The 25,792-nt window shown below is 40.4% G+C and overlaps 5 protein-coding genes and 3 long non-coding RNA genes across 18 annotated transcripts; all 8 read right to left on the reverse strand.

Moving 5' to 3' along the window:
- Positions 1–874: 874 nt before the first annotated feature.
- Positions 875–2,249, reverse strand: LOC124208882 (cytolytic toxin-alpha-like). Of its 2 annotated transcripts, XM_046606749.1 has the most exons (4): positions 2,121–2,249; positions 1,420–2,004; positions 1,273–1,377; positions 875–1,163 (listed from the first exon to the last, which is right to left on the reverse strand). In XM_046606749.1, exons 1-4 carry the CDS (start codon positions 2,215–2,217, stop codon positions 991–993), a joined length of 960 nt encoding a protein of 319 aa, XP_046462705.1. In that variant the 5' UTR covers positions 2,218–2,249; the 3' UTR covers positions 875–990. The 2 variants fall into 2 exon arrangements, with proteins under 2 accessions (XP_046462705.1, XP_046462704.1); XM_046606748.1 differs by having other exon boundaries at positions 1,273–2,004.
- Positions 2,250–2,599: 350 nt separating this feature from the next.
- On the reverse strand, positions 2,600–5,314 carry LOC124208490. Of its 4 annotated transcripts, none has more exons than XR_006880467.1 (10): positions 5,164–5,314; positions 4,927–5,098; positions 4,735–4,844; positions 4,578–4,666; positions 4,378–4,511; positions 3,815–3,894; positions 3,485–3,724; positions 3,222–3,418; positions 3,035–3,154; positions 2,600–2,942 (listed from the first exon to the last, which is right to left on the reverse strand). It is a non-coding gene; the product is annotated as an uncharacterized LOC124208490 (long non-coding RNA). The 4 variants fall into 4 exon arrangements; XR_006880465.1 differs by having other exon boundaries at positions 4,735–4,850; XR_006880466.1 differs by having other exon boundaries at positions 4,735–4,850; positions 5,160–5,314.
- A 227-nt stretch (positions 5,315–5,541) lies between these two features.
- LOC124209982 (cytolytic toxin-beta-like) lies at positions 5,542–6,625 on the reverse strand. Its single transcript, XM_046608234.1, has 2 exons — positions 6,497–6,625; positions 5,542–6,380 (listed from the first exon to the last, which is right to left on the reverse strand). The coding sequence occupies exons 1-2, from the start codon at positions 6,591–6,593 to the stop codon at positions 5,542–5,544; spliced, it is 936 nt and encodes a 311-aa protein (XP_046464190.1). The 5' UTR covers positions 6,594–6,625.
- A 350-nt stretch (positions 6,626–6,975) lies between these two features.
- LOC124208487 lies at positions 6,976–9,690 on the reverse strand. 4 transcript variants are annotated; one of them, XR_006880463.1, is made up of 10 exons: positions 9,540–9,690; positions 9,303–9,474; positions 9,111–9,220; positions 8,954–9,042; positions 8,754–8,887; positions 8,191–8,270; positions 7,861–8,100; positions 7,598–7,794; positions 7,411–7,530; positions 6,976–7,318 (listed from the first exon to the last, which is right to left on the reverse strand). It is a non-coding gene; the product is annotated as an uncharacterized LOC124208487 (long non-coding RNA). The 4 variants fall into 4 exon arrangements; XR_006880461.1 differs by having other exon boundaries at positions 9,111–9,226; XR_006880462.1 differs by having other exon boundaries at positions 9,111–9,226; positions 9,536–9,690.
- Positions 9,691–9,803: 113 nt separating this feature from the next.
- LOC124209983 lies at positions 9,804–12,119 on the reverse strand. Its single transcript, XM_046608235.1, has 11 exons — positions 11,974–12,119; positions 11,811–11,914; positions 11,394–11,708; positions 11,175–11,312; positions 10,939–11,067; positions 10,751–10,879; positions 10,561–10,689; positions 10,363–10,491; positions 10,172–10,300; positions 9,991–10,109; positions 9,804–9,831 (listed from the first exon to the last, which is right to left on the reverse strand). The coding sequence occupies exons 3-11, from the start codon at positions 11,637–11,639 to the stop codon at positions 9,804–9,806; spliced, it is 1,176 nt and encodes a 391-aa protein (XP_046464191.1). The 5' UTR covers positions 11,640–11,708; positions 11,811–11,914; positions 11,974–12,119.
- A 319-nt stretch (positions 12,120–12,438) lies between these two features.
- LOC124209984 (cytolytic toxin-beta-like) lies at positions 12,439–13,646 on the reverse strand. Its single transcript, XM_046608237.1, has 3 exons — positions 13,518–13,646; positions 12,615–13,401; positions 12,439–12,454 (listed from the first exon to the last, which is right to left on the reverse strand). Exons 1-3 carry the CDS (start codon positions 13,612–13,614, stop codon positions 12,439–12,441), a joined length of 900 nt encoding a protein of 299 aa, XP_046464193.1. The 5' UTR covers positions 13,615–13,646.
- A 350-nt stretch (positions 13,647–13,996) lies between these two features.
- Positions 13,997–16,711, reverse strand: LOC124208494. Of its 4 annotated transcripts, none has more exons than XR_006880474.1 (10): positions 16,561–16,711; positions 16,324–16,495; positions 16,132–16,241; positions 15,975–16,063; positions 15,775–15,908; positions 15,212–15,291; positions 14,882–15,121; positions 14,619–14,815; positions 14,432–14,551; positions 13,997–14,339 (listed from the first exon to the last, which is right to left on the reverse strand). It is a non-coding gene; the product is annotated as an uncharacterized LOC124208494 (long non-coding RNA). The 4 variants fall into 4 exon arrangements; XR_006880472.1 differs by having other exon boundaries at positions 16,132–16,247; XR_006880473.1 differs by having other exon boundaries at positions 16,132–16,247; positions 16,557–16,711.
- A 304-nt stretch (positions 16,712–17,015) lies between these two features.
- Positions 17,016–24,806, reverse strand: LOC124208738 (synaptic vesicle glycoprotein 2A-like). The gene is made up of 10 exons (XM_046606618.1): positions 23,859–24,806; positions 23,598–23,745; positions 22,920–23,100; positions 21,074–21,225; positions 20,263–20,432; positions 19,582–19,773; positions 18,843–18,931; positions 18,268–18,770; positions 18,038–18,197; positions 17,016–17,968 (listed from the first exon to the last, which is right to left on the reverse strand). Exons 1-10 carry the CDS (start codon positions 24,009–24,011, stop codon positions 17,788–17,790), a joined length of 1,929 nt encoding a protein of 642 aa, XP_046462574.1. The 5' UTR covers positions 24,012–24,806; the 3' UTR covers positions 17,016–17,787.
- Between the last annotated feature and the right edge of the window lie 986 nt (positions 24,807–25,792).

Here is a 25,792-nt window from a genome sequence, read left to right on the forward strand (position 1 = left end):
AGTGCCACATATTACAGTGCCTGTATGAACGCATGATGGCTGTTAATGAGAAGGCATACCGAACTGAACAGTAAATTTTTGTACTCTATCGACGCCGATCGACGCTCTAACCGCTAGGCTACGACCGTCAATAGAATAGTAAACTATGAGCCTGCACTTTGTAGGTTCTGGATGTACATTTTATCGACTCCAATTCAACTATCTGTCTTGTTTTTGAGCCATTAGCTTTATTTAATTTAATCACATCATTTTGTTGTTTTATTAAGGACTAGTTTTTCCCCTATTATTAAAGTAATTTATACTTCATAATTTATTGGTCAAATATGTTTCCTTGTTGGTCAATTCATCGCGATTCATCGTTACTGGCTTTTAGAAGAGTCCTCTCATGTCCGATTTTATTTGTTTTTTTTTAATGAACTTTCTCATAGCTTAATCGGTTAAAACCTTATATTTTGTGTTTTAAATTGATTCATTCGTAAATGACGGTCAATTCAGCTTGTTCCATTAATTTGATGGGCGCCGAAAGTTCAGCGTTTATGTAACGAACGTTGCGATCCTGAAACGATTGGGGGTCCGAAATTTTACCAAATTGACTCTGCCCATGGGTTTAAACGGGAGGCACAAATTTCTCTTACTTGTAAAGTTTTTTTTTACGTCTTCTTTCAAAATTTCAAGCCGCCGGGAACTACCGGTCAATTCCAATGAGAAAGTTGCCGTATTCCATATATTTATAACTTAATGTGTCCGGTTAGATTTGCAATTCCGCCCATTAAGAAGAAAACGTTTCTGGGCCGTTTGATTGACATCAGTTACAGACAGCAAACGGCAAAAGCCGAAAAAATGGTGAGAACGTCCTCCATCATAATCGTGGCCATTTTCAAATAAAACTTGTATTTTCTTAAGTGAGATTAAAAAAAGAAGGGTGAAATTAAAAGAATTGAACTTAATTTATAACCAATCCTATAAAAAAATATAGATGATTTCTTATCTTTAGATTATGAAACTTTTTAGGGGACTTGGTACTTTTGGTTTTAGGTCTGTGGTATTAATTCGATATTCCTTGGGCTTATTCACTCTACCAAATAAAATGTCCATAAAGAATTTCTGGAGAAATGAGTTCAAAGGGTGCAACTTTTTCAACAATTTAACGAGCAATTTCCCTCCTTTTCCGTCACACATGAATTCAACAAAAAAATGAATTTACAATTGCAATTAAATTTTCAAAATTTTGTTTATATCAATTGTTATTGGCTTCCGTCTGCATCAGCTTACCAAGAGGGTACAACCACACTCTCAACGGGATGGCCGTGCTGGCCAGGTGATCCATGACTTTCCTGCAGGCTTGGTACTGCTCGCCGACGTCCTTCAAAGTCCAGCTTTGTCCACTTTTGACGCCAATCAAGTCGCTGTACAGGAGACACTGCAAGTTTAACGGAATAAGGCGGCCGTCTTCATCTTCTTCGTCCAGTTCTAGTTGATTTCGGCCATTCAAAAGTCCGTTGGCAAAGTAGTGGGCGTAGTCGTCTTCGTCCCTGGAACTTTTCGGATGTGGGCCGAGTTGAGGAGAGAAAATGCAGAAGGCCTTCAGGCCGTAAGTGACCGCTACAACGACGTGAGTGGCCTGGCTCTTGATGAGTCTCTCTGGCCGGCAGATAATTTCCAGGCTAGTGGGGTCGACTGAGACTTTCCTGCTGGAGGAACAACAATGGATTGCCACTTCAGAGCCGAGATCAAACAATCCCATTGTGGAATCAGATCGATCAATCAGGTACTGCCAAGCTCCTGCCAATGAAGGGTGTAACAGTCCAGCCATCAAACTCATGGCCGAGTGATTGTCCATTCCCAAATCAGACAACAAGGTGGTCCCAGATTCATCATCATCAATATCGTCTTCTTCTTCACTCATTTGCTCAGCCACAATTGAATGAACTTTGACAGTTTCTTTCCGTTCTGTTTTGACAGTGGCCAGACAAGAAACATCACTTGGATCCCACAGACGCATATCTGCAACCAAATTTCACGTTATTATCTTAAATTTCGCTGAATAATTATCCATCTTAAAAAATAAACATTCGAATTTGACGTTCTGTGAAGAAAGAAAAGTTAAACTTTTTACTTACTGGGTACAATGACGTCTTCAATGTGATTGTAGAGAGTGCCGATGGAAAAATTACGGCCAAGAGCAATCATTTTATTAGTATCGAGTTTGTTAAACATGATAGAAAACCGGACAGCATTTGCATTACACTACGACAGAAATAATAAACTGAATCCAAAAAAATCAAACGTCAGATTTTGTTGTCGTCTGCCATCACGACACTTGTCATTAGCGGAGCTTCAAAGAAACAACTTATGGCGCTTGTTTGAACACTACTATGTTTAAAAAAAAATTCTCACATTCGATATAGATTAATTGTAAAACAAAAAAACATAAAATCATTGGTTATTTTATCTTAATATTTTAAAATACCAGAAATCTAGCACTCGCAATTGAGCACTATCTGTGCCTTTCCTACTTTACGTTTGTGATATAATTTTATGACAATATCGATGAGAGATTAATTTTTAAGACTCGATTTGATGAGCAAACAAAATCACGTAATATGCATAAATAACTGTATTTTTCAACTTTTCATATTTAATCTCTTATCTGTTTTTTTTTTATGTGGTAATTCTCTTTTCAACCTTTACATAATACCCTCGTGAAACAATTCAAGATAATTTGTGAATGCAAAACAACAAAGCAACAATAACATTTTACCAAAATCTCACCAGCAATGTACAATATGCCACTTCATCGCGCCATCCAATCATGTTACCGGATGCACGGCACGGCAGTGTTGTGCTTTGGTACCCGCCATACCCAGGAAACATCGGTACACCAGTGGTCGACCCAGCCATCAACGATACGACACCCAACTTCAGCACGACACCATAGTTTACTAGACAATTAATAAATTTAAACATTAATAAATAACTGACACAAATAGAAAAAAAGTTGAGTTGATTCACAATTCCATGGAAAAACATTTACCTTTATTAAAACTTGTAATGCGACGAAGAATGAAATTGGTGACTATTCAAGAATGAATAGTGCATGGCAGTTGCTGTAACGGAGTTGCTCACTCGTCACCTTTTCTCTCCTTTAATACGACTAGACAAGACATAATTTTTATATTTAGTAGTTGGCATATTAAAACTCCACGTAACAGAATATTTACCCATGATGTGTAGTGATGTAGTACTGCGGTGCCTTGGTGGTGTAGTAATTAGTGGCCTCGGTATAGTACTCAGGCGCTTTGGTGTAGTATTTCGGGGCAACATAAGTAGTGGTGTAATAGTCTGAGCCTTAGCACTGCAGTTGCTGTTGCCGTATCGGAGATGCACACTCGACTGATTTATTTCCCATTATATACGACTAGACAACAAATAATTTAGATATTCAATAATTGGCATATTTAAAACTCCGTCATAGAATATTTACCCATGATATGTAGTTGTGCAGTACAACAGTGCCATGGTGGTGTAGTACTTGGGAGCCTCGGTGTAGTAAGCTGGGGCAGCATACGTAGTTGTGTAGTACTCCGGTGCCTTGATTATGTAGTACTTCAGAGCCTCGGTGTAGTACTTGACCCCTTGGTAGCGTAGCTCGGGGACGAATAATACTTCGGGGATTTGGTGTATTAACTTGGGGCAGCATAAGTTTGGTGTAATAATCTGGAGTCTTGGTGGTATGATACCCGAAAAAAGTTAAATCGATTCACAAGTCTTTTAATGAACGGAAAACCCCATGTAACAACAAATTCTTACTCACGATTCAAACTGATTATAATAAGAGAGGAATGCCGTTGGTAACTACTAGTAAGTAGTACAGCAGCACGACGCCTTAATTAACTGGACAAAAAAAAAATAAACATTATTATTCAGTTATGATAGCCTACTGGGAGATTAACAAAGAAAAATTTGGAATGACTCACAACTACATGTAAAATACAGAAAATCTACCCATGATTGAAAACTTGTAACACGATGAAGAATAAAGTTGATGACAAACAGTGCACTGCACTGACTGCAGTCACTGTTGTCGTGCAGAGATGCTCATTCGACTGATTTCTTTCGACTTTTCTCTCTCCTTTTATTCTATTTTTCCTCGCCCTGACCCACCTCTTAACCCTTGCGGCTATTGTACCTGCTTGATGAATACAAACAAGTGTCATTCTCACCCAACCTCTACACTACCATATGCCAGTTTTACGTAATGTTTCTCGTAACCTTTATCGTGACCTGTCTGCAGGCTTTTTACGTGCAAACAACTCAACGAACATCAACAAATGTAACGAATCTAAAACTCCTCACATATGTTGACTGCAAAGTTACCTCAAGTGTGAGTGAGGATTCCCCAGAGTCCAGCTATTATTCCAAACTGATATCAAGACGTCGCAAAAGGCCAGTAGCTGCAACCAGCACCATTGAACACAAGAACGAAATTCATAACCTTCGTGTTTGCAGATCTGTTGGAAAGAATAAAATGATTATTGGCTATGGATTTAAAAGAAATACAAATGTTTTCTCTTTACATGTCTGTACTCATGTACATACAATCATGTACAGATCTGGTAAATGTACATTGCAGGTTATTCACTTCACACTCTTCATGTCACTGAAACTATAAGTAGCGATGGGACAAATTTCTCTATGTTATTAACAAATTTACTTATGAGAAATAAACTCTACCTATCCCTCAGCCTCAGCTGGGTTGCCTCTTAAACAGAAGTAGAAACAGCCATAACAACAAACATGCTGTTGCAGGTTACACCACCAAACTGCGAGATTCAGAAAAGATCCTATGGCTCATGAGCAAGAATAATACCTATGTTACATGAAATTCTGAATTGTAACAGTTGGGAAGCAGTAATAGAAAAATACCTTATCTCGGCACCTTTTTATTCCACTATAAACAAGCACAATATGTGTGCTTCAAAGATGAGTTTTAGGCTTTTGACAGCATGAAGATCTAATGGATGGAAAGTGACTGAGCGGCTAAGTAAACTTGTTCAGTTGTTGGAATGACTGACAGTCTGACTCTGACAGTATGAATCTAGAATTTGAAGAAATAAGTTAATAAGTTCAGAAAATAAGAACACTAGGTCAAGATTTACCTACATAAAATACGAAGTTCAATTTGGTATTTGAAATCACAGGAATAAAAGTAGAAATTAGCAACCATTTGTTTCGCCCATGCCCATTTCGCCCCGTTTTTCGTTTCACGATGTAAGAAGCATGAAGTACGGATTATAGGGATTATAGGCTGCATTTCCTGATCATTCATAAATAAATGGTTAACATTCAGCAACCTTAAACAATAAAAACTTAAACTGCCTTTTTGTAATTCTCATGATGGAAAACGTCGAAGAGCCATGTTTACTTTTACTCAGTGTCTGCACTCTGCAGGCGTCTGCAATAAAATGTCAGATTATCAAGCCAGCTAAACACCATCTAGCGAAGAAGGAAAAAACAAATACGGAAGCTGCCATCTAGCAATTAAGGCAAAATTGAAAGGCTGTGCAATCTTTTTAAAATAAGATAATCAACGGGCGACCAAAAACTTTCTAACTTTGTGTTATTGGCTTCCGTCTGCATCAGCTTACCAAGAGGGTACAACCACACTCTCAACGGGATGGCCGTGCTGGCCAGGTGATCCATGACTTTCCTGCAGGCTTGGTACTGCTCGCCGACGTCCTTCAAAGTCCAGCTTTGTCCACTTTTGACGCCAATCAAGTCGCTGTACAGGAGACACTGCAAGTTTAACGGAATAAGGCGGCCGTCTTCATCTTCTTCGTCCAGTTCTAGTTGATTTCGGCCATTCAAAAGTCCGTTGGCAAAGTAGTGGGCGTAGTCGTCTTCGTCCCTGGAACTTTTCGGATGTGGGCCGAGTTGAGGAGAGAAAATGCAGAAGGCCTTCAGGCCGTAAGTGACCGCTACAACGACGTGAGTGGCCTGGCTCTTGATGAGTCTCTCTGGCCGGCAGATAATTTCCAGGCTAGTGGGGTCGACTGAGACTTTCCTGCTGGAGGAACAACAATGGATTGCCACTTCAGAGCCGAGATCAAACAATCCCATTGTGGAATCAGATCGATCAATCAGGTACTGCCAAGCTCCTGCCAATGAAGGGTGTAACAGTCCAGCCATCAAACTCATGGCCGAGTGATTGTCCATTCCCAAATCAGACAACAAGGTGGTCCCAGATTCATCATCATCAATATCGTCTTCTTCTTCACTCATTTGCTCAGCCACAATTGAATGAACTTTGACAGTTTCTTTCCGTTCTGTTTTGACAGTGGCCAGACAAGAAACATCACTTGGATCCCACAGACGCATATCTGCAACCAAATTTCACGTTATTATCTTAAATTTCGCTGAATAATTATCCATCTTAAAAAATAAACATTCGAATTTGACGTTCTGTGAAGAAAGAAAAGTTAAACTTTTTACTTACTGGGTACAATGACGTCTTCAATGTGATTGTAGAGAGTGCCGATGGAAAAATTACGGCCAAGAGCAATCATTTTATTAGTATCGAGTTTGTTAAACATGATAGAAAACCGGACAGCATTTGCATTACACTACGACAGAAATAATAAACTGAATCCAAAAAAATCAAACGTCAGATTTTGTTGTCGTCTGCCATCACGACACTTGTCATTAGCGGAGCTTCAAAGAAACAACTTATGGCGCTTGTTTGAACACTACTATGTTTAAAAAAAAATTCTCACATTCGATATAGATTAATTGTAAAACAAAAAAACATAAAATCATTGGTTATTTTATCTTAATATTTTAAAATACCAGAAATCTAGCACTCGCAATTGAGCACTATCTGTGCCTTTCCTACTTTACGTTTGTGATATAATTTTATGACAATATCGATGAGAGATTAATTTTTAAGACTCGATTTGATGAGCAAACAAAATCACGTAATATGCATAAATAACTGTATTTTTCAACTTTTCATATTTAATCTCTTATCTGTTTTTTTTTTATGTGGTAATTCTCTTTTCAACCTTTACATAATACCCTCGTGAAACAATTCAAGATAATTTGTGAATGCAAAACAACAAAGCAACAATAACATTTTACCAAAATCTCACCAGCAATGTACAATATGCCACTTCATCGCGCCATCCAATCATGTTACCGGATGCACGGCACGGCAGTGTTGTGCTTTGGTACCCGCCATACCCAGGAAACATCGGTACACCAGTGGTCGACCCAGCCATCAACGATACGACACCCAACTTCAGCACGACACCATAGTTTACTAGACAATTAATAAATTTAAACATTAATAAATAACTGACACAAATAGAAAAAAAGTTGAGTTGATTCACAATTCCATGGAAAAACATTTACCTTTATTAAAACTTGTAATGCGACGAAGAATGAAATTGGTGACTATTCAAGAATGAATAGTGCATGGCAGTTGCTGTAACGGAGTTGCTCACTCGTCACCTTTTCTCTCCTTTAATACGACTAGACAAGACATAATTTTTATATTTAGTAGTTGGCATATTAAAACTCCACGTAACAGAATATTTACCCATGATGTGTAGTGATGTAGTACTGCGGTGCCTTGGTGGTGTAGTAATTAGTGGCCTCGGTATAGTACTCAGGCGCTTTGGTGTAGTATTTCGGGGCAACATAAGTAGTGGTGTAATAGTCTGAGCCTTAGCACTGCAGTTGCTGTTGCCGTATCGGAGATGCACACTCGACTGATTTATTTCCCATTATATACGACTAGACAACAAATAATTTAGATATTCAATAATTGGCATATTTAAAACTCCGTCATAGAATATTTACCCATGATATGTAGTTGTGCAGTACAACAGTGCCATGGTGGTGTAGTACTTGGGAGCCTCGGTGTAGTAAGCTGGGGCAGCATACGTAGTTGTGTAGTACTCCGGTGCCTTGATTATGTAGTACTTCAGAGCCTCGGTGTAGTACTTGACCCCTTGGTAGCGTAGCTCGGGGACGAATAATACTTCGGGGATTTGGTGTATTAACTTGGGGCAGCATAAGTTTGGTGTAATAATCTGGAGTCTTGGTGGTATGATACCCGAAAAAAGTTAAATCGATTCACAAGTCTTTTAATGAACGGAAAACCCCATGTAACAACAAATTCTTACTCACGATTCAAACTGATTATAATAAGAGAGGAATGCCGTTGGTAACTACTAGTAAGTAGTACAGCAGCACGACGCCTTAATTAACTGGACAAAAAAAAAATAAACATTATTATTCAGTTATGATAGCCTACTGGGAGATTAACAAAGAAAAATTTGGAATGACTCACAACTACATGTAAAATACAGAAAATCTACCCATGATTGAAAACTTGTAACACGATGAAGAATAAAGTTGATGACAAACAGTGCACTGCACTGACTGCAGTCACTGTTGTCGTGCAGAGATGCTCATTCGACTGATTTCTTTCGACTTTTCTCTCTCCTTTTATTCTATTTTTCCTCGCCCTGACCCACCTCTTAACCCTTGCGGCTATTGTACCTGCTTGATGAATACAAACAAGTGTCATTCTCACCCAACCTCTACACTACCATATGCCAGTTTTACGTAATGTTTCTCGTAACCTTTATCGTGACCTGTCTGCAGGCTTTTTACGTGCAAACAACTCAACGAACATCAACAAATGTAACGAATCTAAAACTCCTCACATATGTTGACTGCAAAGTTACCTCAAGTGTGAGTGAGGATTCCCCAGAGTCCAGCTATTATTCCAAACTGATATCAAGACGTCGCAAAAGGCCAGTAGCTGCAACCAGCACCATTGAACACAAGAACGAAATTCATAACCTTCGTGTTTGCAGATCTGTTGGAAAGAATAAAATGATTATTGGCTATGGATTTAAAAGAAATACAAATGTTTTCTCTTTACATGTCTGTACTCATGTACATACAATCATGTACAGATCTGGTAAATGTACATTGCAGGTTATTCACTTCACACTCTTCATGTCACTGAAACTATAAGTAGCGATGGGACAAATTTCTCTATGTTATTAACAAATTTACTTATGAGAAATAAACTCTACCTATCCCTCAGCCTCAGCTGGGTTGCCTCTTAAACAGAAGTAGAAACAGCCATAACAACAAACATGCTGTTGCAGGTTACACCACCAAACTGCGAGATTCAGAAAAGATCCTATGGCTCATGAGCAAGAATAATACCTATGTTACATGAAATTCTGAATTGTAACAGTTGGGAAGCAGTAATAGAAAAATACCTTATCTCGGCACCTTTTTATTCCACTATAAACAAGCACAATATGTGTGCTTCAAAGATGAGTTTTAGGCTTTTGACAGCATGAAGATCTAATGGATGGAAAGTGACTGAGCGGCTAAGTAAACTTGTTCAGTTGTTGGAATGACTGACAGTCTGACTCTGACAGTATGAATCTAGAATTTGAAGAAATAAGTTAATAAGTTCAGAAAATAAGAACACTAGGTCAAGATTTACCTACATAAAATACGAAGTTCAATTTGGTATTTGAAATCACAGGAATAAAAGTAGAAATTAGCAACCATTTGTTTCGCCCATGCCCATTTCGCCCCGTTTTTCGTTTCACGATGTAAGAAGCATGAAGTACGGATTATAGGGATTATAGGCTGCATTTCCTGATCATTCATAAATAAATGGTTAACATTCAGCAACCTTAAACAATAAAAACTTAAACTGCCTTTTTGTAATTCTCATGATGGAAAACGTCGAAGAGCCATGTTTACTTTTACTCAGTGTCTGCACTCTGCAGGCGTCTGCAATAAAATGTCAGATTATCAAGCCAGCTAAACACCATCTAGCGAAGAAGGAAAAAACAAATACGGAAGCTGCCATCTAGCAATTAAGGCAAAATTGAAAGGCTGTGCAATCTTTTTAAAATAAGATAATCAACGGGCGACCAAAAACTTTCTAACTTTGGCTCTCTTGGATCGGAAGGCCTTACGTTTTTCATTGATACGGGACTTACGGGTTCCTTTCCTGGACCACTGAACTGAACAGTCCCTTCAACAATTCTACTTCCTTCAACGCTAACCTATGGCGAACGAAAAAAAATAATAATATACTCAACTAAAAGGTAAGGTAAAAGAAAATTACTTCTCTTGATGGTTGTGTGCGCACTCTTGGATCGGAAGGCGGCCTTACATTTTTCATCGATACGGGTTCCTTTCCTGGACCACTGAACTGAACAGTCCCTTCGACAATTCGACTTCCTTCAACGCGTACCTATGGCGAACGAAGAAAAATAATAATATACTCAACTAAAAGGTAAGGTAAAAGAAAATTACTTCTCTTGATGGTTGTGTGCGCACTCTTGGATCGGAAGGCGGCCTTACATTTTTCATCGATACGGGTTCCTTTCCTGGACCACTGAACTGAACAGTCCCTCCAACAATTCGACTACCTTCAACGCGTACCTATGGCGAACGAAAAAATAATAATATACTCAACTAAAAGGACTAAAAGGTAAGGCAAAAGAAAATTACTTCTCTTGATGGTCGCTGGTGCACCCTTAGATCGAGAGGCAGCCTTATGTTTTTCATCGATACGGGTTCCTCTCCTGGATCACTGAACTGAACAGTCCTTTCAAAACTTAGACTTCCTTCAACACGTACCTATGGTGAATGAAAACAATAATAACATACTAAACTAATAGGTCAGGCTAAAGAAAATTACTTCTCTTGATGGTTGTTGGCGCTCTCTTGGATCGGAAGGCAGCCTTACGTTTTTCATCGATACGGGTTCCTCTACTGGGTCACTGAACTGAACAGTCCTGTCAAAACTTCGACTTCCTTCAACGCGTACCTATGGCAAACGAAACAATAATTATATACTTAACTTAAAGGTAAGGTAAAGAAAATTACTTCTCTTGATGGTCGCTGGTGCACCCTTAGATCGAGAGGCAGCCTTACGTTTTTCATCGATACGGGTTCCTCTACTGGGTCACTGAACTGAACAGTCCTGTCAAAACTTCGACTTCCTTCAACGCGTACCTATGGTGAATGAAAACAATAATAATATACTAAACTAATAGGTCAGGCAAAAGAAAATTATTTCTCTAGATAGTTGCATGTCAGAAGGATCGGAAGGAGAAAATTACTTCTCTCGGTGTTTGCTGGCGCACTCTCGGATCCAATGGCAGCCTTTCGTTGTTCATGGTTAAGAATTTCTCTCGTGAGCCTCTGAACATAACTCTCCTTTCAGTACTTGAATGCCTGCTACTTTCTTCAACGGTTACCTAAATGACAAAAGAAAACAATATAGGATCAGAAGGTTGCACGAGTACTTTCAAATCAGAAGGTTGCACAAGTACTCTTACATCAGAAGGTTGCACTTGCTGCACTCTGGGATCAGTGCATATTGTTCGATCACCAGGGAGCCTTTCAAGTGGAATCTTTACAGTGCAATTTTCTTTGTGCTGCACAAACGGCTTCAATTTCCAAGTGGAACTTTCCATTGCATCTGATGTAACATCCAAAACAGAAAGCAACCTGGCTTTCTCAAGTGGCACCTCCATAAATCCCGAACAATAACAAGAATCCTCTTTAGACTGAGGACTGGCCATAATAGACTGCGAGCCAACTAGCCGGGCATAGACCACAACAAGACCCAAGCTGCCAAGAATGTGATGCACCTGAAACAACAGAACATGCTTTACTGCACTGCACCACCCTTGAAATGGAAAGATTAGACATTATTAACTTTTTTTCAAAGAAAAACATCAGCTTAAACCTACCAAATCTCCTTGGCCTCAACCTCGATTTAAACCACAGCACCCAACAAGAGATCAAGTACCTTCTGGTAAGGTTTTTAAAAAAACACAAGACTCGTCAACAGAATCTAGCAAAAGAATATAAACTTTAAGCAATCACTAGCAACCAATATAATCGTTTCACTACCAAATCCGGCCGCCAATCTCCACAACTCACTTTCATCAGGTCCACACTCGGCACAAAAAAGATTTAAAAAAAATCGAAGAAGAAGGTGGGGGCTAAAGGGCTACCCACAGCCCATCATCTGAATTCTGAAGAAATCTCTGGCCACCAGAGGGCCTCTTCAGAGCCCCATGACCCTTCTTACGTTGTAAAACGCCAAACGGGGCGAAATGGGCGAAAAAACTTGTTGCTAATGGTGCTAATTAATGCAAATTATTTAAAAAATATTGCACAGCCTTTCAATTTTGCCTTAATTGCTAGATGGCAGCTTCCGTATTTGTTTTTTCCTTCTTCGCTAGATGGTGTTTAGCTGGCCTGATAATCTGACATTTCATTGCAGACGCCTGCAGAGTGTAGACACTGAGTAAAAGTAAACATGGCTCTTCGACGTTTTCCATCATGAGAATTACAAAAAGGCAGTTTAAGTTTTTATTGTTTAAGGTTGCTGAATGTTAACCATTTATTTATGAATAATCAGGAAATGCAGCCTATAATCCCTATAATCTGTACTTCATGCTTCTTACATCGTGAAACGAAAAACGGGGTGAAATGGGCGAAAAAAAATGGTTGCTAATTCATACTTATATTCCTGTGATTTCAAATACCAAATTGAACTTTGTATTTTATGTATGTTATTGGCTTCCGTCTGCATCAGCTTACCAAGAGGGTACAACCACACTCTCAACGGGATGGCCGTGCTGGCCAGGTGATCCATGACTTTCCTGCAGGCTTGGTACTGCTCGCCGACGTCCTTCAAAGTCCAGCTTTGTCCACTTTTGACGCCAATCAAGTCGCTGTACAGGAGACACTGCAAGTTTAACGGAATAAGGCGGCCGTCTTCATCTTCTTCGTCCAGTTCTAGTTGATTTCGGCCATTCAAAAGTCCGTTGGCAAAGTAGTGGGCGTAGTCGTCTTCGTCCCTGGAACTTTTCGGATGTGGGCCGAGTTGAGGAGAGAAAATGCAGAAGGCCTTCAGGCCGTAAGTGACCGCTACAACGACGTGAGTGGCCTGGCTCTTGATGAGTCTCTCTGGCCGGCAGATAATTTCCAGGCTAGTGGGGTCGACTGAGACTTTCCTGCTGGAGGAACAACAATGGATTGCCACTTCAGAGCCGAGATCAAACAATCCCATTGTGGAATCAGATCGATCAATCAGGTACTGCCAAGCTCCTGCCAATGAAGGGTGTAACAGTCCAGCCATCAAACTCATGGCCGAGTGATTGTCCATTCCCAAATCAGACAACAAGGTGGTCCCAGATTCATCATCATCAATATCGTCTTCTTCTTCACTCATTTGCTCAGCCACAATTGAATGAACTTTGACAGTTTCTTTCCGTTCTGTTTTGACAGTGGCCAGACAAGAAACATCACTTGGATCCCACAGACGCATATCTGCAACCAAATTTCACGTTATTATCTTAAATTTCGCTGAATAATTATCCATCTTAAAAAATAAACATTCGAATTTGACGTTCTGTGAAGAAAGAAAAGTTAAACTTTTTACTTACTGGGTACAATGACGTCTTCAATGTGATTGTAGAGAGTGCCGATGGAAAAATTACGGCCAAGAGCAATCATTTTATTAGTATCGAGTTTGTTAAACATGATAGAAAACCGGACAGCATTTGCATTACACTACGACAGAAATAATAAACTGAATCCAAAAAAATCAAACGTCAGATTTTGTTGTCGTCTGCCATCACGACACTTGTCATTAGCGGAGCTTCAAAGAAACAACTTATGGCGCTTGTTTGAACACTACTATGTTTAAAAAAAAATTCTCACATTCGATATAGATTAATTGTAAAACAAAAAAACATAAAATCATTGGTTATTTTATCTTAATATTTTAAAATACCAGAAATCTAGCACTCGCAATTGAGCACTATCTGTGCCTTTCCTACTTTACGTTTGTGATATAATTTTATGACAATATCGATGAGAGATTAATTTTTAAGACTCGATTTGATGAGCAAACAAAATCACGTAATATGCATAAATAACTGTATTTTTCAACTTTTCATATTTAATCTCTTATCTGTTTTTTTTTTATGTGGTAATTCTCTTTTCAACCTTTACATAATACCCTCGTGAAACAATTCAAGATAATTTGTGAATGCAAAACAACAAAGCAACAATAACATTTTACCAAAATCTCACCAGCAATGTACAATATGCCACTTCATCGCGCCATCCAATCATGTTACCGGATGCACGGCACGGCAGTGTTGTGCTTTGGTACCCGCCATACCCAGGAAACATCGGTACACCAGTGGTCGACCCAGCCATCAACGATACGACACCCAACTTCAGCACGACACCATAGTTTACTAGACAATTAATAAATTTAAACATTAATAAATAACTGACACAAATAGAAAAAAAGTTGAGTTGATTCACAATTCCATGGAAAAACATTTACCTTTATTAAAACTTGTAATGCGACGAAGAATGAAATTGGTGACTATTCAAGAATGAATAGTGCATGGCAGTTGCTGTAACGGAGTTGCTCACTCGTCACCTTTTCTCTCCTTTAATACGACTAGACAAGACATAATTTTTATATTTAGTAGTTGGCATATTAAAACTCCACGTAACAGAATATTTACCCATGATGTGTAGTGATGTAGTACTGCGGTGCCTTGGTGGTGTAGTAATTAGTGGCCTCGGTATAGTACTCAGGCGCTTTGGTGTAGTATTTCGGGGCAACATAAGTAGTGGTGTAATAGTCTGAGCCTTAGCACTGCAGTTGCTGTTGCCGTATCGGAGATGCACACTCGACTGATTTATTTCCCATTATATACGACTAGACAACAAATAATTTAGATATTCAATAATTGGCATATTTAAAACTCCGTCATAGAATATTTACCCATGATATGTAGTTGTGCAGTACAACAGTGCCATGGTGGTGTAGTACTTGGGAGCCTCGGTGTAGTAAGCTGGGGCAGCATACGTAGTTGTGTAGTACTCCGGTGCCTTGATTATGTAGTACTTCAGAGCCTCGGTGTAGTACTTGACCCCTTGGTAGCGTAGCTCGGGGACGAATAATACTTCGGGGATTTGGTGTATTAACTTGGGGCAGCATAAGTTTGGTGTAATAATCTGGAGTCTTGGTGGTATGATACCCGAAAAAAGTTAAATCGATTCACAAGTCTTTTAATGAACGGAAAACCCCATGTAACAACAAATTCTTACTCACGATTCAAACTGATTATAATAAGAGAGGAATGCCGTTGGTAACTACTAGTAAGTAGTACAGCAGCACGACGCCTTAATTAACTGGACAAAAAAAAAATAAACATTATTATTCAGTTATGATAGCCTACTGGGAGATTAACAAAGAAAAATTTGGAATGACTCACAACTACATGTAAAATACAGAAAATCTACCCATGATTGAAAACTTGTAACACGATGAAGAATAAAGTTGATGACAAACAGTGCACTGCACTGACTGCAGTCACTGTTGTCGTGCAGAGATGCTCATTCGACTGATTTCTTTCGACTTTTCTCTCTCCTTTTATTCTATTTTTCCTCGCCCTGACCCACCTCTTAACCCTTGCGGCTATTGTACCTGCTTGATGAATACAAACAAGTGTCATTCTCACCCAACCTCTACACTACCATATGCCAGTTTTACGTAATGTTTCTCGTAACCTTTATCGTGACCTGTCTGCAGGCTTTTTACGTGCAAACAACTCAACGAACATCAACAAATGTAACGAATCTAAAACTCCTCACATATGTTGACTGCAAAGTTACCTCAAGTGTGAGTGAGGATTCCCCAGAGTCCAGCTATTATTCCAAACTGATATCAAGACGTCGCAAAAGGCCAGTAGCTGCAACCAGCACCATTGAACACAAGAACGAAATTCATAACCTTCGTGTTTGCAGATCTGTTGGAAAGAATAAAATGATTATTGGCTATGGATTTAAAAGAAATACAAATGTTTTCTCTTTACATGTCTGTACTCATGTACATACAATCATGTACAGATCTGGTAAATGTACATTGCAGGTTATTCACTTCACACTCTTCATGTCACTGAAACTATAAGTAGCGATGGGACAAATTTCTCTATGTTATTAACAAATTTACTTATGAGAAATAAACTCTACCTATCCCTCAGCCTCAGCTGGGTTGCCTCTTAAACAGAAGTAGAAACAGCCATAACAACAAACATGCTGTTGCAGGTTACACCACCAAACTGCGAGATTCAGAAAAGATCCTATGGCTCATGAGCAAGAATAATACCTATGTTACATGAAATTCTGAATTGTAACAGTTGGGAAGCAGTAATAGAAAAATACCTTATCTCGGCACCTTTTTATTCCACTATAAACAAGCACAATATGTGTGCTTCAAAGATGAGTTTTAGGCTTTTGACAGCATGAAGATCTAATGGATGGAAAGTGACTGAGCGGCTAAGTAAACTTGTTCAGTTGTTGGAATGACTGACAGTCTGACTCTGACAGTATGAATCTAGAATTTGAAGAAATAAGTTAATAAGTTCAGAAAATAAGAACACTAGGTCAAGATTTACCTACATAAAATACGAAGTTCAATTTGGTATTTGAAATCACAGGAATAAAAGTAGAAATTAGCAACCATTTGTTTCGCCCATGCCCATTTCGCCCCGTTTTTCGTTTCACGATGTAAGAAGCATGAAGTACGGATTATAGGGATTATAGGCTGCATTTCCTGATCATTCATAAATAAATGGTTAACATTCAGCAACCTTAAACAATAAAAACTTAAACTGCCTTTTTGTAATTCTCATGATGGAAAACGTCGAAGAGCCATGTTTACTTTTACTCAGTGTCTGCACTCTGCAGGCGTCTGCAATAAAATGTCAGATTATCAAGCCAGCTAAACACCATCTAGCGAAGAAGGAAAAAACAAATACGGAAGCTGCCATCTAGCAATTAAGGCAAAATTGAAAGGCTGTGCAATCTTTTTAAAATAAGATAATCAACGGGCGACCAAAAACTTTCTAACTTTGTCAATGTTTATTGTCGTATGTATGAAACGATGATCTGACGAGTCACTTTAATTTTTTTATTTTTTGTATATATATTGTTTTTCTTTTTACACGAGGATCGGGTGTGTTTTCTTCTTTTTCTTGTTGGATTTGAGCAGTCCATGCTGACCATGAAGGAGAAGGGGAGGGGTTGGCCGTTGCTGGGATTCTCGACGGGCTCTTCTGCTGCTGCTGAGTTTGATAATTTGAGGAGAAAAAATGGACTTTTGCCTAATTTAGCTGCATACATCATTGGAAACCTTTCTATAAAGATTCAAATTGTAAATGCTATTTGTTTCGCCAGACTATGTATAGTTTTTAGAACAGCGCGCTATTCAGCAACATGATGTATAGTTAAGTGAGAGAGATGCACAACCAGACAGAGTGAGCGCCGTTGGCCCATCTTTCATCGGCACGGATATTATAGGAGGGATTTGATTGTAGTATACAGAAGGGAGAACACGACGTATTATGTATAAGAAAAGGGAGGCAGCGAGCAAGTAGACGACATTTCTCGTGAATCGAAAAGGAGAGAACACATCATTTCAAATGTAGTGGTCTAAAGACACGTAAGGGGAGCAATATGAGGAGAAAATTAACACATCGTGATCCGTATTCGACATATCTGCACAGCACAGTCAATAAAACAATTTTTTTCGATTGACATTTTCGAGGGTGGCACCTGCTGCCAGGTGGGAAAGGAACTTGAACGAATGAGATCTTTCCTTTCCGTCACCACAACTTGTTTTTTTTTTTAGAGGAGCGTGTGACGAGTTTCAATGATCAAAAGACTGACGACGGCTGACGTCAACATCACGCCGGACGTCACGAAACAAGAAGCCAGCACCGTGCACTCGAGCATCGAGTCGTAGACGAACAGTCCAGCAAGTCCGGCGCCCCGGCTTAATGTGTTGATCAGCCCCCAGCCGGTCGCCCTAAAATGAAGAAAAACGTTATATAATATAGGTCTATAATTCTATTTTGAAGAAAATCAGCAACCAGACCTAATATATGTTGGACAGGTTTCGGTGGATGCCACTGTCAACGACGCCAAGCCAACGGCAAAAAAGACATTAAAGGCCGCTTCGACTCCGATGACGGCTTCTGGTGATTGTACGGCCGCTAGTGTCAGCGTCAGTAAGCTGCACAACAGGAGGGATATACCTGCCGAAAATCAGGAAACGTATTTCATCATATTAATGACTCATATTAGATTTTGACGTCATATAATTACTGATGAGCCGAGCGCGCCCGAAGCGGTCCATGAGTAGAGCGGCCAAAACGAGGCCCGGAATGAGTGAAAGTTCGCCAATTAATTGCTCGAGGAAGACTTCGCCCAAGTGGATGTTGTAGTCAAAGTCGAGCGGGCAGAATGCGTCCATGCTGTCGAAAGTCGTGTCCTCCATGTGGCAGCCCTCGAAGCGATAGGGAAAGAAATCCGTGTCGACAAAGGTCGACTGCAGGATGGTGGAATTGCGGAATAGCGAGCGGCTGGATTTGATTTTGATGAAAGAGACTTGCTCGAAATGGCACGAGTCGAACACGACGTGGTTGAGAATCAAATTCTGGAATCGGACGTTGGTGAAACGGCCGTTGACGTAGATCATGTTCTCGATCGACTGATTGAATTGGATGTCAGAGTAACTGACATTCATCAGCGTCGAGGCTTTCAGTTTGAAGTCTTGACCTTTCAGATATTTGACGTATTCCGGGAACCATAATGAAAGTCCGTAGTACCTTTAAAATCAATGGTTACTTTTTAAAAATCAAGCAGCAACAGAAAAAATAAATTGATCTCTATTAACTTACCCGAAAGAAGCGAAAACCCAAGTTACGATGATTGGAAGTGTAGCTCGACGATGATTGGCAGCAAATATTTTCGAAATGAGCGATCCAAACTGTGTACAGCACACACAAATAAAAGAATGTTGTATAGTCACGTTTTTTTATCCCCTGTCCAGATCACGTGGAGTTATTGATTTTCTGTTGGATTATTATTGAGTCAGAAATCGACATTTAATTAAATCGCCTCGAGGGACTCGATCAACGGTCGCCGATCGGTCAAAAAAGTCAAACCTCTTATTCGACATGAAGACGCCCTTTTGTTTTTGATTAAATGGTTATTGAATGCGTCCCAATGTTTCGCATGCATGACGTAACAAGAGTCGCATAGCAACGGGGGGAATCAGATTTTTTGTGTTTTCCACATTTATACGCGGAGTGGATGTCGATAATATAAGAGACTCGAGCATCGAGCAATTGAATCAACTGGGTACATTATTGAGTAAAGAAATGTTTAAGATAAATGACTTTGGCGATTAGCCAACATGGGACGAAAATGCGAGTCGCAGAAGGCAATGCTATTACAGCACCTTATATATAATGATGCAATAATGCTTTGTATAGCCTATATACTCGGCTTAAGTTGGAATTACGTTGATGCCGACTTTATAAGCCACATTTGATTAAAGGAGTACGCGGGGGATACTATACACACTCTACATCTTAGCAGATGAGAAACAATCGGATTAATAGAAAAGCGAATTACATTGACTAGCGTGTAGGAGAGAACGGAGAGAATGGATTTCTGTCTGACGGTCGTTGGATGAGACGTGGCCTGGTCCTTATCATCCTGGCTGTTTTCTCTCCTGAGTTTGTGCTTCTGAGATGATGGCAGATCTGTCTCGGAGACTTTGTACTCGTCCACGGTTAGTTTAGGATGATTCTTTTGGAATATTCTCTGTTGAAAAAAAAGGGAAAATTAAATCAGACAATGGGTCGTTAAACATTAAAGTGCTCAGTTAACTATAAAAGAAATCTCCAAAGGTGTGAAAAAGACAATTCTAATATAAAATCATGAAACACAGCTTGTCAAATAGTAGACAATAGATATCAAACAATTGTTACGGTCCGAGTATTTGAAATTTCACACCATTAATTTTTAAACAATAATATATCTTTTTTCAAAAAATAGTCTATAGCAGCAATTCCGTCAATGGAGCACTAATAGCATATGGAATTTTTCCCAAATTTATTATGTGGTGTACCGGGGCTCTCACAATTTACTTCAACACCGCTTCTTTGTTATATATATCCTCGAGGGAAATATCTTCATTTACATTGTGCTATGAATATAGCTGCTGGTTTACGTTATTTCACGCAACAATTGCATAGCTATAATACATTGCTCTATACACTTCGTTTATTAGGAAATAACATATGTGCGTACTTGATAGATGACGAGGGCCTCGCTTTCATGCCCAATTTGCAAGAGAATGCGTGGCGATTCGGGCAGGGCCAGTAGCCCAATGACTGCCAACGGCGTGGGAATGGCACAGACGATCAAGAAAATATGCCAAGCGCTGAAATGTTCCTGGCCGTCCAGCACCACCATGACACCTATAAATATATATAGACACACGCGCATTATGCAACAGCAGCAGACAATGTGAATAATAGAATAAAGGGGGATGCTCCGAATGTCTAATTTTCGCCACACCAATGAGCACCGTGCATAACCTAGTTCTCAGACATTTGCATGTGGAATCAACACCTATACTACACTATATATCAGTTTTGGAATTGTTGGCGTGATTTCATTATCGGCTGCTATAGCTCTGATATAGGCAGCATCCTTTATTCCTATCTAGTTGCGTCATGTGAATTTCTTGGATTTCCTAACGGTTCCATCCATCCACATCATCCCATCGACGTGCATATGCAAGTGCATATGTTTTCACAATTTACATTAATTGCGGGCAACCCATTTCCCATCGCTATAGATATGGGCGTGCACACACATACAAGGAATATAATAAGCCCTTCATTCATCGCATGCTGCCGAGCTCATCTTTCATCCGGAGCTGTATAATAGATTTTGGAATCCTTCCAGCGCGGCGGAATAAGTCCCAATTTCGACGATCTCATTTAGACAATTTTTGTATAATCGAGCGCGGTTCCCCACCACCAAAATCCATGGTGGTAAATTATATTTTTATCTCGTTATAATCCTATAATATTCCAGCCCAACCGAGACCGACCTGTTTTGGGGAGGATGGCCCAGGCCATCAGAGCGACGTAGATGCCTCCAAAGGCCCAGCAAGCGAGGAGGGCGCACAAGAACTTGACTCGTTGCGGCCGCGGGATGAATTCGCTGAAGTAAGCGATGAGTATGGGCAGCGAACCGCCCAGTCTGGATGGTTAAGCAAGAAAGAAAGAAGAAAAAAAATAATGTTCAGTTAATATTTACCCCGTTAAGTCATGACATGATCTAACAAAAAGAAAAATTCTTTTCTTAAAGGATTTCCATTGATACGACGAATTCTCGATTGGTATAGGAAAGCGGAGCAATCGTGAATCAAGTCTGAATGGCATGCAGCACGACGATATAAAGCTAATAATAAAAAAATCTAACAGTAATATAACTATAAAGAGAGAATAATGGACCTTCTATAAGGTCGTTCACATGATAAGGAACTAAGCTGTTTATGTAAGAGAGACGGGCGCGGCTGGCGATGGTCATGGCGGGTGCGATAGCTCACTGGGTGGAACGACGGGCCGGAGGGGAAGGAGGTTGGAAGTCATCCGGTCTTTATCCGCATCGCTGATCGTCACCGAGTCACCATTCAATTATAACCCTTCAATAGTCTGATTCCTTTTCACTTTTTCTTCTTTTTTCTCCGCCATTTTCCATCTTGGCTTGGCTCCCATCATCAAGTCCTTTTGACTTTTCTCTATAGTTCCAGCAATCTCTGCCCAGCTCTATAGAGATTGCCAAACTTTCAGTTTCTTTGACGCGTGTGTGTGTATTTTGTCGATATATAGAGAGTGTGTGTGTCGGGTCAAAGATCATTTTCCGTCATTGATTCGACAAGAAAAGCAGAACGAGTCTAGACACTCAGAGAGGAAAAATAATAAAAGCAACGCGGATTGAATCGAATAAAATAAATATTCTGGCGCTCGTCGTTCTTCTTGGATAAGTCGACGTGAAAAACTTTGCTCCTCTAGCTCCAATTTCGGGAAGAAGAAGAAAAAAAGAAATGGCGGGACGACGAGAGTGGATCGCCGAATAGACAAACACACGCTCGCCAACAAAAGAGAGAAAGCGGAACAATGGCGTGAGGAGCGCGGGACACGGGTGATATTCGAGCTGCTGGATCTGAGCCAGCAGCAGCGTCTATATATCTATATACCGCGATCCTCACGGTGTTATATAGCGGGAGGAATATAGAAGAAGAAGAGAGAGGGAGGAAAAAAGTCGAACACACAAGATATGAGTGGAAACTCTAGACCGAAAAGTATAGAGTTGGTGCTGGGGCTTTTGCTTTGCTTGCTGTTTTATCCACTATATGCTGCTGCCTGAGCTGGTCTATTGGTTATTCGGCCTCTATAGCCCTTGCGTATCGCTCTATTTGCTTTTGGTGATTACAACCAACCGATAAGTCGAATGGATTGTCTCGAGAGACTCTTTTGACAAACTCTCGGCGATAATAGTCTACGTATACACAAAAGTTCAAACAAAAGAGAAATGGACTCGTTGGAAACATTTGGTTGTTAACGGACGGAAACGACGACGATAGCGAACGAGGAAAGAATCGATACACATTTTTCCATTACACTAGTGTTTCCCGGATAGATTCAAGAAACAACTGGAAATCCAATTCCAAAATCACTCTCGTGTTTTTCCCCCTCCATTGTCCTACATTTCCCATTTTCCAGTGTACGCCAGCACTGATTCAATCGCCATCATCATCTGTGCGGATAAAGTAAAGTACTATAGTTCTTTCTTTTCTATTGGCACAACTTATCTCCACTTTGCCATCTCATCGTCCAAGCTCTTATACAATGGGGTGATTAGTGGGGCCATGAAAAACGGAAGAGAATTACCCAATTCCGCCGAGTAGGCGGGCGGTGAGGAAGGTGCCAAAAGTGGGCATAAGGGCGGCCATCAAATCGAAAATTGCGGCCAGCGTCATTGCAGTTAACAGCGTTCGCCGACGACCCACCCGATCCGCCATGCATCCCCACAGCAGCGCTCCCGTCGCCAGTCCCGTGTACGTCACCACTCCTGTCAAAAACCAAAAATCACGAATTCATCAATTAGCATGCTGCATACACATCATCCCTTTGGGGGAAATAATAATAACCAAAAATAGCTATAGCTCTCTCTCTACTGCTCGTTCTATAAATATATAAGCACTCTGAGCTAATCGGTCGAGTACATATCGATCGCCGTCATCAGGTAAATTGATATTTCTGTTACAAATTGCTGATACATATTTGATGTTTTCATTTGGTTTAGTGTTTCTACATCAAGTCGGACAATGGGCGAAAACTCGAGAAATTATTCGTGGCGGATTGCACATCGATTGGCTGTTTGTTGTCGTTACGCGGTGCTGGTTTCGCCTTGCAAAAGATGTTGGCCATCGACCACATCGGCAATATCGATTACAATAAATTCTCCATTTTCGACCCGTCTTCTTAGATATACCATGGCGCATTATAAATTCTACAAGAAGCCATAAGAGACTATAAGGCTACTAGTATAATAGCCTGTATACTGACCGAGAACCCGTTTTTCGGTTTGACTGATGCAGAAATCCACTTCGGCGCTTGGCAGAACGAAGCCCAGAACTAAGAGCTCAGCCGTGTCAGCTGCTAGTCCCATTCCGCAGGCTGCCAGCAGCATCCAGTGGAAACGGCCGATTCCACACTATATAGCAGCATAACGGGGGGCAGCAAAACAAATCAAAGAGACAATAAAAGCACGTGATGGTATTTTATAAGTCTAATAAACAAACATTTCGATGTCTTATAGTATATTACCTCGCTGATGGCTCTTTCGTGAAATTCGGAAAGTTCCTTATAGGCTTTATTGTCGTCAATGTGCCGAGCCGGACGGCCGGAAGGCTGCGTGTTCAAAGCCTGAACTTCTTCTTCGACAGTCACTTCTGCCAACGTTTCCTCCGTGTTCGTCATCTTTTTTGTCTTTTTTGTTTTTGTTTTGTTACAATTCGATCGTGCAAAGTTAAGTTTCACTTTATAGGAGAAATTGTTATATAGAAGAAAGTTTCAGTTGGCAAGTTGCGCCGTTGATTTGGCGCGGGTGGTGGTGGGCGTTTGCGAGGAATAGACAGAGACCAAGGGGGGAGAATATGAGGGGATCCAACAGCATTCAACAATGACGGAGGTACGTAGATATATATGTGAAGGAGCCAGGATCGATGTGTGCTGCTGCTCCTACACAGTTTGTTTGACACGACTAATATCGACCATTTTCGAAAATAATCTTCTCTGGAATAGAAGAAACGAACAAACCAAAATTGGCACAGGTTGGCACTCGACACACACAGCCGAAGTGGTTTAGATGGCACTGACACTTGCACAATTGGCTTGGGCACCAGCAAAGACGATGGCGACAGGCTAGCCGACCACTGACGCACTGCAGACAGCAAACAATGAGCAACTCTGAACTGCTCTGATGTGCCACTGCGCCGTCCCCTTCGTCCTCGCCCTTTGCGCTTGCGTGATATTATATCTCGACTCCTGTTGTATAGGCAGACGGACACAGGGACCAGCCTAACGTTGCTTCAACCCCCTCCTAACGACTTTTCGAATGTTTTTCTTTCTTTCACTTTTGTTTTTACAACCCCCTGCAATGAACTGTGTGGAAACTCGTTAACAATCAAGCTTTTGAGCTGGACTGGTGCACATCAATTCACTTCGGGTTTTCCCATGGTTACCCACAGTGTGTCTGTTTTGGATGTCGACACCGTTATACAAAAAAGTCTATTTAGAATGTTTCATTATCAGGAAGGTTGTTGTACGTATGACGAAATAAAGGACTCGGGTCCTTTTGGGGATGGAGTCAAAGTTCTCCGATAACGTCATTCAACCTGGCCAGCCCAGCGAAAACAGGAGATATCAGACGACGCTGTTATTATTCTTCCGCCGATCTCTGAAATTCAATGACTGGCGCAATCAAAATGCAAAGGAGAGAGAAACTATAGGATGCAAAGAATCTTTTGAAGGATGGAGAGTGAAATGGATGGATCCGCTGTCATCGACAGGCGTATAAGCCTTTTCTGTTGAGCACTTTCGAGTGCCTTTGCTTTGTGCATTTGTCATCAACTGAGCAAGAGACGCCAGCTTCAAATAGGACGAGGGATATATCGGGTAAAAGTTGCCGTGACGTCAGACCCCGACGAATCAATACCCCCCACCACCACCAGCAGCTATAGCTACTACCCCCACCGCCGTGATGCCCGGCGCGCGCTCTTCTCCGTTCCGTGAGAGTGTACATGTCGACTGTTTGTATACATACACCCACACTGCATGCATGCACACACATATACATATAATATACGTTTATATCTGTATAGAAAGAAGAACCTATTCATCTAATATCTCCATCCGCAGTGTCTCCTGGTTATCTGTTAGGAACATGTACAGCACAGCATTCCGGATCAATCAATACTTTTAGTGTGTGTATAGCCTATATATACTGTGGAACTCGGTTAGGAAAAAATAATTATCACGTTGCTCCTATATCCTTCATATCACGTCAAGCGTTGAAAGAATTAAAAAAAATATGAGCAGCTGTGACAAAAATATAATAATAACCTCAAACTCTACATATTGCATTTTTCTGGGGAGAATTTGTTTTTCTCTTTCCTTGATTATTTAACGCCATATGTGTAGTTTGGGAATAATGTCGGGGGTTCTCTGCGAAAACGCCATCTGAGGGCTGCATAACCGCT

The sequence above is a fragment of the Daphnia pulex genome, chromosome 12 (assembly GCF_021134715.1).
Source record: "Daphnia pulex isolate KAP4 chromosome 12, ASM2113471v1".
Taxonomy (NCBI): domain Eukaryota; kingdom Metazoa; phylum Arthropoda; class Branchiopoda; order Diplostraca; family Daphniidae; genus Daphnia; species Daphnia pulex.

Bases quoted from the DNA above. Each gene is read 5' to 3' on its own strand.
- LOC124208882 (XM_046606748.1), bottom strand. From the start codon at position 2,217: ATGTTTAACAAACTCGATACTAATAAAATGATTGCTCTTGGCCGTAAT. The intron at 2,005-2,120 runs GTAAGTAAAAAG...ATTTGGTTGCAG, and splicing joins TGAAGACGTCATTGTACCCA to ATATGCGTCTGTGGGATCCA. The intron at 1,164-1,272 runs GTAAGCTGATGC...GTGACGGAAAAG, and splicing joins AGTGTGGTTGTACCCTCTTG to GAGGGAAATTGCTCGTTAAA.
- LOC124209982 (XM_046608234.1), bottom strand. From the start codon at position 6,593: ATGTTTAACAAACTCGATACTAATAAAATGATTGCTCTTGGCCGTAAT. The intron at 6,381-6,496 runs GTAAGTAAAAAG...ATTTGGTTGCAG, and splicing joins TGAAGACGTCATTGTACCCA to ATATGCGTCTGTGGGATCCA.
- LOC124209983 (XM_046608235.1), bottom strand. From the start codon at position 11,639: ATGGCCAGTCCTCAGTCTAAAGAGGATTCTTGTTATTGTTCGGGATTT. The intron at 11,313-11,393 runs GTAAGAGTACTT...TTTGTCATTTAG, and splicing joins AGCAAGTGCAACCTTCTGAT to GTAACCGTTGAAGAAAGTAG. The intron at 10,690-10,750 runs GTAATTTTCTTT...CATTCACCATAG, and splicing joins GCCAACAACCATCAAGAGAA to GTACGTGTTGAAGGAAGTCT.
- LOC124209984 (XM_046608237.1), bottom strand. From the start codon at position 13,614: ATGTTTAACAAACTCGATACTAATAAAATGATTGCTCTTGGCCGTAAT. The intron at 13,402-13,517 runs GTAAGTAAAAAG...ATTTGGTTGCAG, and splicing joins TGAAGACGTCATTGTACCCA to ATATGCGTCTGTGGGATCCA.
- LOC124208738 (XM_046606618.1), bottom strand. From the start codon at position 24,011: ATGACGAACACGGAGGAAACGTTGGCAGAAGTGACTGTCGAAGAAGAA. The intron at 21,226-22,919 runs GTAATTCTCTTC...TTAACCATCCAG, and splicing joins CGCCTACTCGGCGGAATTGG to ACTGGGCGGTTCGCTGCCCA. The intron at 18,771-18,842 runs GTAAGTTAATAG...TTGATTTTAAAG, and splicing joins TGGGTTTTCGCTTCTTTCGG to GTACTACGGACTTTCATTAT.